Consider the following 10,267-nt stretch of genomic DNA (forward strand, 5'->3'; position numbering starts at 1 on the left):
TGAAAATCTTGCCCGTGTTTCGATTTTCCCTTTTATTTTTTTTCTCTTAGCAAAATCAGTCCGAGCAATGTGCAGCTCTCAGACGAGACCGGTGTGAGCTAGCGGCTGTTCACTTGTGCTAGCTAGCTTTGGGATGTGAGCCTTCAGTGGCATCCTCCTTGTGGGAATCCGATGTGCGACAGAGCCCACCGCCCACTGCCCAGACCAGCTGGCGCAGTCTGACACCTGTCATCTTTCGATGGCTTTCCAGGTTCATAGCGCCCGAGTGCCCAACCTCGGCGTTTCAGGAAGCGTATCCTTCACCTTGTCGTCGACACGAACCTCTTACCATCACCAACAGCTGTACAGCCTTACGAACGATGGCTTCGGAAGCGTTCCGACCACAATGGGGCTGGCCATCTGGAGTGAATTCGCAGGCTAACCGCGAAGCGACGACTCCGGCAGTCGATGAACAAACGCGCCGCGCTACCAGCTCGTCAACCCCCCCATCGTCCGGTCCCACGCCCACGCAGAGGCAGCGCCATCGTCACTACAAGCCGCGAACCTGCCGCATCTGTCTCGAGGTTGTCTATCCCACGACGGTCATTGACGACTCGCTCGCGGGCCGGGTCTTCTCATCCAAGGCGCGCGTGCGCTATGTATCCGAGGACCCCGAGCTAGGCCGCCTCATGAGCCCGTGCAAATGCAAGGGCTCGCAGAAGTACGTCCACGAGGGGTGTCTGCGGGCCTGGAGGAACGCGGCGCCTCTATCCGACAGGAACTACTGGCGGTGCCCGACCTGCCAGTTCGAGTACCGCCTCGAGCGGCTGCGGTGGGGCCGATGGCTGTCCAGCAAGGTCCTCCGGGTCACCCTGACCGTGGCCATCTTGGTCTTCACCGTCTTCATCCTCGGATTCATTGCCGATCCCATCATTGGCTTCTGGGAAGATCCGTTTGGCAGCCTCGTCGGGGGCCTGCTGGACATTGACTTTGATTACGATGAGCCCGTCTTGCCGGACGAAGGGCCTGGGAGCTGGTCCCTCCACTTCTTGAAGGGGTTCCTCTCCCTCGGGCTTCTTGGCTTCCTCAAGACCATGTATTTTATGTCACCGTGGCACTGGTTCAACATACGGTTCGGTGGATACCGTCGACGGAGAGGTGCCGGAAGGGACAGGCTAGAACAGATCAACTGGGGCCTTGTTCTGGTTGGCGTACTGACGTTCTTGGGGGTGAGTATGGCTCCCTTACGGTTTCCCGCAATACGCTAACGAGTGTTGTAGGCAACGTGGAAGTTTGTGAACCATCTCATGGCCAAGACTCTTGAGAAGGCTAGCGACCGTGTCGTTGATGTCCAGGAAGATGACCCGGACGATGATGAAGCGGACGATGTTCCAGGTGCCGCCGCACCCGAGACAGCAACCAACGAGTCGAAAAAGGATAGGTAGAACGCTTGTCCGGTGTTATGTACTAATAGCAACCTCTTAAAATTTCGCCTTGTCTCAGCTTCGCCGAGTGCCCCATCATCACCATCACTGCGCACTCTTAAGTTGTCACGGCTGCTCCTCCGTGTTGTGGCAACTAGTCTGTGTGCAGAGATCAAGCTTCGCTGCCGCCCTGAGAACGGGGCGTCTTGCCCTGCTCTCATCGGGGTTCGGCGCGAATGCGTGAATCAGTGCCTGCAATTGGGAGCTCTTTGGGGTCTCTCGAATCTGTCTCTGCTGCCCTGGCGTTTTTTGCCAGTTGTATCTGGATGGGTTGCTTGAAGGCTGGGTTCATACATGCCTAATTCAAGTCAAAGGTTATATAATTTGCATCTATGTATTGATATAATTTAACATGCCGCTGCTTCTTGAGCCGCCAATAGAGATTGGTTTCCGAATGTGTATCTTTAGCTCAGAATGTCTTCCTCAAAGCCACATGGCTATGGCCTAGATCAACTGGCCTGTTTATTTCTAACCATTTTCTCCTTGTTCTGGCGTCTGTTCGCGATGAAGCTCGATTCGGAGAGCAGCGGGTGTTCAGGGTTAGGGGTATAGTTACAACAAGCGATAAGCTTATCGGCAACCAATTTCCATCATCCGCACTGCTCAGCAAGCGCGATTCGACCGCGTTTGAGAGGAAGCCTCCCGTGATGATATCCCCTTCGCACGGCAAAGGCCATCTCTCATCTGCTGGGCGCTCGAGGTAGCCTGTCGACGAACCTGCCGAACAAACCTGTCCACTCCCGCCAATGCCTTGAGCGAACCCCTGTGCAACCCGACCTGGAAATCTCTCCCAAGTCCCCCCTGACAAACGTGTCTGCCGGTCCACAGAGCCGTCCTATCAACCGATCGAGCGCACCCATCTTTGACCGATCTTCCTCCCGAACCAAGATACTCCCGAAATTATCCATTCGCTCGAACTCGAACGAAATCAGAGTCATTATCCAACCTTTTGCTGTTCTCTGAAAGAGCGCTCCTCGATCAGCTCGCGAGCCTCTGCCCCCGTCACCGGTTTTCGACCGACGATCCACAAGCAGGTTGATCCCCGGCACAATTGGACTCGCAACTTGGGCCTAGGGAATCGCTCCCCGGGCCTCCCATTGCCCGCGATGCATTTCGCTCTCCCCCCGCGAAAGACATCGCGGCCTCCACCATACCTCCCGCGCACATCCCGCTTGCCCGGCCTCCGGAAAACACGCGCGAAACTCTTTGCGCTCGCAGGGCTCGTCTTCCTCACCTTTATCTACCTACTTACCCGGTCAGACAGTGGGTGGCATGCCGTGCCGTCACCCCGTGTACCCAAGGGCGACCCGCCCGTCGTGCTGGTGACGGTGCTAGATGCAAGCAGATACAACGGCGCGTATCTGGAAACGGTCAAGCGGAACAGGCTGCAGTATGCCGAGAAGCATGGTACGGCAATCAGCGGCAGCCGCGGGCTCTTGAAGGCGGGTATGCTGACGGGGCAGCACAGGCTACAAGACTCTCCTTGCCAAGATTGGCGACTACGACCTGGGAGGCTCACCGTTCTCCTGGGCGCGCGTGGTCGCCATGCTGGACGCACTAACCAAGTTTCCGGACGCTCGTTACATCTGGTTCCTTGATGCCAGCGGTTTCATTATGAACCCAAACATCAAGATCGAGGACGACATCATGCAGCCGGCGAAGCTCGACGAGATGATGAAGAGGGATCTCCCCGTCGTCCCGCCGGACAGCATCATTAAGACGTTTAGCCACCTAAAGGGCCAGGACGTGGACCTGGTGCTCACGCAGGATAAGGAGGGTTTGACGTCGAGCAGCGTGATCTTGCGCAACGGCGAGTGGGCACGCTTCTTCCTCCAAACCTGGTTTGGTCCGCTGTATCGAAGCTACGCCTTTCAGAAGGCCGAGACGCATGCCTTGGTACGCTCTTCGATTTTTTTTTCCCGGTTTTCATTCTCCACTTCCTTTCCCGGGCACATTTGCTAATCAGCGCTTTCAGGAACACATTGTGCAGTGGCACCCCACTATCCTTTCTCGGCTGGCAATCGTAGACCAGCGCGTCCTCAACTCCTACGTCAAGGGCAAACAGGAGGAGCTATACAGAGATGGCGACTTTGTCATCGGCTTTCCCGATTGCGCCGACTCCGGGCCAGAGGCATGCGAGTCCCAATCCCGGCCGTTTGTGCAGGCGTGGCAGAATGCGTTTGCGAGCACATGAGAGGACGGGATTTCAGTGGGTAATGGCTCCGAAGGGTGGCTTTCGCGCGCCTCTGACAGCGTGGACTAGCTCTCGACTGCAACTAGTCCGCGGCTTGGAACTTTTGTGATATTATGACTCCGGCGTTGGAGGGTTTGCGACACGGGACGGGTGGCTGGTTAGCCCTGGAAAACACAGGAGCAACAAGCATTGATTTGGAAGAGGGCATGACAAAGGAGTTGTTGGGTAGTTTGATGCCGTTAATCTTAAGCCTTCTTGCTTCTACCGAGATGGTGAGGAGATAGTCCGTGTAATGGACTCATACGCTGCACGCAAAAGGAGCATATCCAGGCCTATCTTGGGCATTCGGAATCACCTTCGATACACTCCGTACTCAGACTTGGAATGCCGCTGACCAAACGCATCTCAAGCCAATGCGCTATCACGGGGAGCCGTAGTGTACCAGACATTGTCGGGAGCTAGTAATTGACAGTACAGTTAGGGACAGGGTTTCTCCACGATTACAGCGTCCGATGAGGTCACACCACGGAGAGACAACACCAAATTTGCACCTATGTCCGAATCACACTGCACTAGCGTAGGCAGCCTTGTTGTGGATGGAAGGTAGAACAGACTCGGCTATACTCCGTACGAGTACTTTGTAAGTGTGGTGCCAGAGTAGACTGCCCGCCCGTTCTGCCAATGAAAAGCCAGGTGCGCTCCGGCGATAGGTCGAATGGCCAAAAACGAGACCCCGGAATGCCTTTTGGCATGTGAAGCTCGGATAGCGGCATGATTAGCGGGGCCATGACATGCATTAACAGGGCAATGTCCCCCCAAACGGCAGCCGCGGAGAGCCGACAGGGTGTGGGGGCCCAGAACGCCTGCAACATGCAAAAAGGCCGGGGTACGCTCCGCTCTAAGCCCTGATCCTTGATGGGAAAGAGCCGAGCTCCATTGACAATCGTCTTCCCGCAGCTCCCGAAACCGTCTTCCAGGTTCTGCGGAAGTTGTTGCGCGTGGCGGCCCTCGACCGTTTTCCGACCGCTCCTGGAGTCGCAAAGATGCCCGGAACGTCGCGCTTACCCGTCAGCCTGCGAGAGGGTTTCAATACCGTCCGGAGGAGATCTCGGGCGGGCTGGGACCCGTCGCTGATGCTCAATCTGGACCTGTCAGTGGCTGCCCGTTCTTAACGCTGCAACTCTTCCCGTCCCGTTCCGTCCCTGACCACACCCCAAAAACTCGCACTCGGCCGCAGCCGTTTGGGCCTTTTCACTTCCGACAGAGCCAACTGGTCATAGAAGATGTAGTTATCACTAACTTGCCATCGATTCAGAATCCGCAACATCGTCTTCTTCCTCTTCCTCCTGCGATGGACCCGCCGCGCGCTGTGGAAGCTCAAGGGCCGCGGGCTGCTCGGCACGCTGGCTGAGTTGTACGCCGACGCGCGCCGCGCCTTGTACGGCTTGTTTCTGCGGATGCCGGGCGTGCGCACCCAGGTGCGCAAGCAGGTCGATGAGGCTCTCTCCAAGCTGCAGACCAAGATGGTGCCCGCCAACGCGACCCGCTACCTGACGCTGCCCAAGGAGGGCTGGGCCGAGGACGCCGTGCGCAAGGAGCTCGAGGCTCTCGCCACCATGGACCACACGCGCTGGGAGGACGGCTACGTCTCGGGCGCCGTGTACCATGGCGAGGACGACCTGCTGAAGCTCCAGACCGAGGCGTATGGGAAGTTTACCGTGGCGAACCCGATCCACCCAGATGTGTTCCCCGGTGTGAGGAAGATGGAGGCAGAGGTGGTCGCCATGGTCCTGAGCCTGTTCAATGCGCCCCCGGGTGCTGCAGGCGTGAGCACGAGCGGCGGAACCGAGAGTATTCTGATGGCTTGCCTCAGCGCGAGGCAGAAGGCATACGTCGAGCGGGGTGTCACGGAGCCGGAAATGTAAGATATACACCCTCCTTTGGCCCCTCTCCCTCTTTTCATTGCTAACCGTCCCCAGGATCCTCCCCGAGACGGCCCACACGGCCTTCCGCAAAGCAGGCGAGTACTTCAAGATCAAGATCCACGTCGTGGCCTGCCCTGCACCGAGCTACCAAGTCGACGTTAAGCGCGTCGCCCGCCTCATCAACAGCAACACCATCCTCCTCGTCGGCTCGGCTCCCAACTTCCCGCACGGCATCATCGACGACATCTCGGCGCTCTCCAAGCTCGCACTTAAGAAGCGCCTCCCGCTGCACGTCGACTGCTGCCTGGGCTCCTTCCTCGTCCCCTTCCTCGACAAGGCCGGCTTCGAGACGGTCCCCTTCGACTTCCGCCTCAAGGGCGTCACCTCCATCAGCTGCGATACTCACAAGTACGGCTTCGCGCCAAAGGGAAACAGCACCGTCCTCTACCGCACCCAAGCCCTGCGCGCCTACCAGTACTTTGTCGACCCATCGTGGTCCGGTGGCGTCTACGCCTCTCCGGGCATGGCCGGATCGCGGCCGGGCGCGCTCATCGCCGGCTGCTGGGCCAGTCTGGTGTCGGTCGGCGAGGCGGGCTACCTCGAGTCCTGCAAGCAGATTGTCGGCACCGCCAAGAAGCTCCTCAACCACATCAACACCTCTCCCGCCCTTTCCGCCGAGCTCGAGGTCCTCGGCAACCCGCTGGTCTCGGTCATCGCCTTCCGCTCGCGCAACCTCAACATCTACGACATCGCCGACGGTATGACGGCGCGCGGCTGGCACCTCAACGCCCTGCAGAACCCACCCGCCATCCACGTCGCCCTCACTCTGCCCATCGTCAAGGTCTGGGAGCGCCTGGCTGCCGACCTCGAGGCCGTCGTCGAAGCGGAGCGCGAGAAGGAGCGCGCGCGCCTCGTCGAAGGCAAGAAGGTCCAGAGCGGGGGCGGGGATACCGCGGCGCTGTACGGCGTCGCCGGGTCGTTGCCGAACAAAAGCGTCGTGGTGGACATGGCGAAGGGTTTCTTGGACCTGTTGTATAAGGCATAGTCTCTCTCTGTGCCGCTTCGGCGCCCGGTTTGGGCTGAGCGGAATATATGTATGCATGGATGGATGAGTGGATGAACCGACGACTCGATGGATGGCCTGAATGGATGGGTGACTACGCTTATCTCTTGCATAACTCAGTCAAAGGGGAGAAAGGGAGGCTTATGTGGTGATTTAGAATAACCTAAGCAAACAGCGCGTAGTGTCATTGACAGGTAAAAAAAATTAAGGTAATACATACACTGAAGCGTTGGCTTAGATACATACATACTTGTTCAACAACACGGTGGTGCCCCGTGTATGTATGTACAAGTAAAATGTCCCTCAAATACTTCCCTTCGTCTTCTCATTCTAGCCTCCACCTTCCCCCCAACTACAAAAGTCATCATCAATCATCCTGCAAATCCCATCACGGCGACGTCAAATATCCTACTGTATTCCTACAACCGATGGGACGAGAAGCAGCGAAGCGACGACCGGTCTATCCCCTCCAACACAAGGTTGAGTCAGACGAGAGCCCGCCCACCCCTGTTCCCATCCTATTGAAAAGCGCCGTGTTCACATGCAGAATTTTTTTTTTAGGTCGTGCCGACATCAATCAGTGTATGTCCATCCATAACCCCAGAATCAGCCGATCTACTAGAAGTTCAAACGGGTTGGGGGGAAAAAAAATTGGTTGGGCATGCGGTTCTTTGACCGAGAAAGGCTCTGCCAGCCAAGTCCGTCCGACCCAACCTTTTTCATAACATCTCGCCAATCGTGTGTGTAAGCAGCAGCGGTAGCAGCGGTAAGCAGTAGCAAGAACTCTTGTCTCAAAGCTCACTATCACTGCCACGAGCCGGGTAATAAGACTGCTGCTGCTGGCGGTGGGTAGCCTCGCCCTCCGACGGCGACGATCCGAAAATGGCCTCGACGTCGCCGACCTGCCTGCGCTCGGGGATCTCGAGCGGGGCCGGGTTCTTGAGGCGCTTGCGCATCAGGTATCGCATTGGCAGCGTCAATCCTCGGGGCGATGCAGACGTACCAGTCCCCCTCATGACTGCGAATTCCTATTGCAGCGGCTCCGACGAGCTTGATAGGCGGTTCAGATGGAGGTAGACGTCCGTGCCGTAGCTGAGAGAGGGGTTGTAAAGTCAGCAAAGAGAAATGAACGAAACAGGGAACTGAGTTGGTGGGGAAGGGGGGAAGGGGGGTGTGCGCGCATACCCTTCCATGCTGATGAGCTTCAAATCACCACCGAAATACCTCGCGTACAGGCGTGATATGGGGAGGCCGTAGCCGAACCCGGCCATGGGCGCCTTGAAATCGCTCTTGTCAAAGTCCGGGTCAAGGTTCGGCGTCCGGTCGACGGTGGTGTACATGTAGGTCCAGACCAGCGGGATGGCGCTCCGCGGGATGCCGCCGCCCTCGTCCGAGATCTTGATCGTGATGTCCTCCTTGCCCTCGGCCACGATCACCTTGGTGACGGGAAACTCTTGTTTATCTTGGCCGTGCGTCTCGACGACGGCGCGCAGCGAGTTCTTGAGCGTCTCGAAGAGCATGTGCGACAGGTGACCTGGCACATACATGAAGTTGAGGTTTGGATCGCACACGAGCTGGATCTTGGGCGCCTCAAACAAGCCGTAGTGGTCCTCGCAGACGAAGCGCGCGTTCTCGATGGCCTCCTGGGCCAGATCCCTGACGTACGTCTTGGTGCAGATGATGCCGACATAGGACGGATCGCGGTGGTGGCTCTGGTCCGTCAGAGCAATGTGCTGGCCGATGAGCATACGTATTCCAATGCGAGACATGTAGAAGCGGTCCAGGAAGGACTGTATGTTGTTGTCGATCTGCATCCGTTGCCGTTTGCGTTTGTACTCGAGGATGCCCTGTGCCATGGTGGTGACGACGCTGTCGTGTCTCCGCTTGACTCGGCGCAGCGTTTGAGCGAACTTCTGGTTGTACAGCTGCAGCTCGGGCGGCCAGTCGCCCGTGTCGTCCACCATTGCAAAATACCTCCTCGTCGCGGCGAACTTGTTCTTGCCGTTGCCGTTGCCGTTGAACGAGTTGTACTGTCCCTCTTCGATGCTCGGGTTCGGTGTTGCCTCACTCAGCCATGAAGTGCCCTTTCCTGCGTTCCTCGAGGGCCTCATCAATCTCTCCCGCACGTCTTTGCTGAGCTCTGGTCTGGGTAGCGAGGTGATTTCCTGTATAGGAAAGCTTTTGGTGAGTCATACAATCCCCGGCGGAGCGAGAGCGGCAGAGCACCGGGTGTCATACCTCGAACGACTGCGCATACCAATCGGCCACCTTCTTCACCGACGGCATCTCATTCAGGCCATCCGGAAGCGTCTCGAGCTCTTGGACGCGATGGGCGAGCCGGATGGGCAGCTCCTCGGCGAGGAACTGCGAGGCGCGGAACAGGGTCCCTTGCAGGCCAACGTCAGAATCAGAGCCTGGACGCCGTCAAAAGATGCAGAACGGAGCAAGGGGCCGGCTCACCAGCAGACGGCTTCTCGCCGAACTGGACCATCTGGCGCAGGCTCACGCCGGTCGCTGGGAAGCTGGCATAGTGCCGGATGGTCTCCATCAGGCGCTCGCTCTTTTTCCACGACATGTTGGCGGCTCAGGTTGCGCCAATGGTACACGGTGGATGATGCTCTGGTCGTGCGGCGTGCAGCATGGGAGCAGAAAGGGCGCGCTTTCGGTTGCTGTGTTGGAAGTGCCGGCTACCGCTGGGCGCGTCGGATCAGGGCCCGGGCGTAGTCGGGCGTGGAGTCGAGGACGGGCGTCCGGGTGTTGCGGCTAAGCCGAGGCAAGCGGAATGGAGATCTGAGCACCGTCCAATGACGCAAGCGGGGAGGACGGTACTGGCCAAGCGGTAGAGCAATGCAGTAGGTTATTCGGTAGTTTTAAACTGCTGCAATCCCGCAATGGCTCGCAAAATCCGGCATCTGCGTCAGCATAGGAACAAGACGGGACCGGCCGTTCTCAAGTGTTGTGGACGAGGAAAAGAGGTCGCCCGGGCGGGGCAACGGAAGCTCAAGTTTAAACTTGGAACGTCGGCATTGCGGGTGCGTCAGATGCTCGTGTGTTTTGCCGCTGGAGCTCTCTGGGTTGGCTGCGGTGACTCGGCCCCCGGCTGTCCCTCGCTTCCTAGTGGCATGTAAGGTACCTGAAATACTATGTACGTAACTACGGTTTACACTAGGTACCGTACGCTACTTGTATGCACGGAGTACACTAGAATGGAGTGCGTGCAAAGGAGCTGGTCCGGGCGTCAATATAGTGCGTCTACACTATTGGTAGGAATCTCGTACCAGAAGCAGGGGGTTGTGCACGCGAGAGTCTGAAGCAACTATCTCACCTGCACCAAGGCTGGGGTAGCACTTTTTTGCACTCTATACTCAGATATATCACACATAACACTGACATACCTTTTATAGCGTAAGGTAGGTAGTTAAACGTATATAAGGAAACTGATTGTATATAGAAGGGTCGCCTTTGGTGGCGCTTGAATATGACGGAATACTCGTATTCCGTATAGTATCGCTACATGCACGGAGGTACCTGAAATATGCCCCACAGCGGGGAAAGCAGTTCCAAAGGTTAGCTGTAGGTAAGTACCTTGGTGTTTTAAGTAACTGCGGATTACTCCGAGTGT

The 10,267-nt window shown here is 57.4% G+C and overlaps 4 protein-coding genes across 4 annotated transcripts; 3 read left to right on the top strand and 1 right to left on the bottom strand.

The window, feature by feature from the left end:
* Window positions 1-49: 49 nt before the first annotated feature.
* MYCTH_2312751 (uncharacterized protein) lies at window positions 50-1,701 on the top strand. Its single transcript, XM_003667139.1, has 3 exons — window positions 50-173; window positions 251-1,208; window positions 1,260-1,701. The coding sequence occupies exons 2-3, from the start codon at window positions 360-362 to the stop codon at window positions 1,422-1,424; spliced, it is 1,014 nt and encodes a 337-aa protein (XP_003667187.1). The 5' UTR covers window positions 50-173; window positions 251-359; the 3' UTR covers window positions 1,425-1,701.
* Window positions 1,702-2,368: 667 nt separating this feature from the next.
* On the top strand, window positions 2,369-4,012 carry MYCTH_2312753 (glycosyltransferase family 34 protein). The gene is made up of 3 exons (XM_003667140.1): window positions 2,369-2,870; window positions 2,932-3,359; window positions 3,439-4,012. The coding sequence occupies exons 1-3, from the start codon at window positions 2,570-2,572 to the stop codon at window positions 3,655-3,657; spliced, it is 948 nt and encodes a 315-aa protein (XP_003667188.1). The 5' UTR covers window positions 2,369-2,569; the 3' UTR covers window positions 3,658-4,012.
* A 571-nt stretch (window positions 4,013-4,583) lies between these two features.
* Window positions 4,584-6,784, top strand: MYCTH_2312755 (uncharacterized protein). Its single transcript, XM_003667141.1, has 3 exons — window positions 4,584-4,807; window positions 4,973-5,578; window positions 5,637-6,784. The coding sequence occupies exons 1-3, from the start codon at window positions 4,701-4,703 to the stop codon at window positions 6,625-6,627; spliced, it is 1,704 nt and encodes a 567-aa protein (XP_003667189.1). The 5' UTR covers window positions 4,584-4,700; the 3' UTR covers window positions 6,628-6,784.
* A 404-nt stretch (window positions 6,785-7,188) lies between these two features.
* On the bottom strand, window positions 7,189-9,582 carry MYCTH_84590 (uncharacterized protein). The gene is made up of 4 exons (XM_003667142.1): window positions 9,106-9,582; window positions 8,884-9,032; window positions 7,831-8,810; window positions 7,189-7,737 (listed from the first exon to the last, which is right to left on the bottom strand). The coding sequence occupies exons 1-4, from the start codon at window positions 9,218-9,220 to the stop codon at window positions 7,674-7,676; spliced, it is 1,308 nt and encodes a 435-aa protein (XP_003667190.1). The 5' UTR covers window positions 9,221-9,582; the 3' UTR covers window positions 7,189-7,673.
* Window positions 9,583-10,267: the final 685 nt, after the last annotated feature.

This window comes from Thermothelomyces thermophilus, chromosome 7, assembly GCF_000226095.1.
Source record: "Thermothelomyces thermophilus ATCC 42464 chromosome 7, complete sequence".
Classification (NCBI taxonomy): Eukaryota; Fungi; Ascomycota; class Sordariomycetes; order Sordariales; family Chaetomiaceae; genus Thermothelomyces; species Thermothelomyces thermophilus.

Bases quoted from the DNA above. Each gene is read 5' to 3' on its own strand.
- MYCTH_84590 (XM_003667142.1), bottom strand. From the start codon at position 9,220: ATGTCGTGGAAAAAGAGCGAGCGCCTGATGGAGACCATCCGGCACTAT. The intron at 8,811-8,883 runs GTATGACACCCG...TTTCCTATACAG, and splicing joins GGTATGCGCAGTCGTTCGAG to GAAATCACCTCGCTACCCAG. The intron at 7,738-7,830 runs GTATGCGCGCAC...CCCCTCTCTCAG, and splicing joins AAGCTCATCAGCATGGAAGG to CTACGGCACGGACGTCTACC.
- MYCTH_2312753 (XM_003667140.1), top strand. From the start codon at position 2,570: ATGCATTTCGCTCTCCCCCCGCGAAAGACATCGCGGCCTCCACCATAC. The intron at 2,871-2,931 runs GTACGGCAATCA...GGGGCAGCACAG, and splicing joins GCAGTATGCCGAGAAGCATG to GCTACAAGACTCTCCTTGCC. The intron at 3,360-3,438 runs GTACGCTCTTCG...CAGCGCTTTCAG, and splicing joins AGGCCGAGACGCATGCCTTG to GAACACATTGTGCAGTGGCA.
- MYCTH_2312755 (XM_003667141.1), top strand. From the start codon at position 4,701: ATGCCCGGAACGTCGCGCTTACCCGTCAGCCTGCGAGAGGGTTTCAAT. The intron at 4,808-4,972 runs GTCAGTGGCTGC...CCATCGATTCAG, and splicing joins CTGATGCTCAATCTGGACCT to AATCCGCAACATCGTCTTCT. The intron at 5,579-5,636 runs GTAAGATATACA...AACCGTCCCCAG, and splicing joins GGTGTCACGGAGCCGGAAAT to GATCCTCCCCGAGACGGCCC.
- MYCTH_2312751 (XM_003667139.1), top strand. From the start codon at position 360: ATGGCTTCGGAAGCGTTCCGACCACAATGGGGCTGGCCATCTGGAGTG. The intron at 1,209-1,259 runs GTGAGTATGGCT...CGAGTGTTGTAG, and splicing joins GCGTACTGACGTTCTTGGGG to GCAACGTGGAAGTTTGTGAA.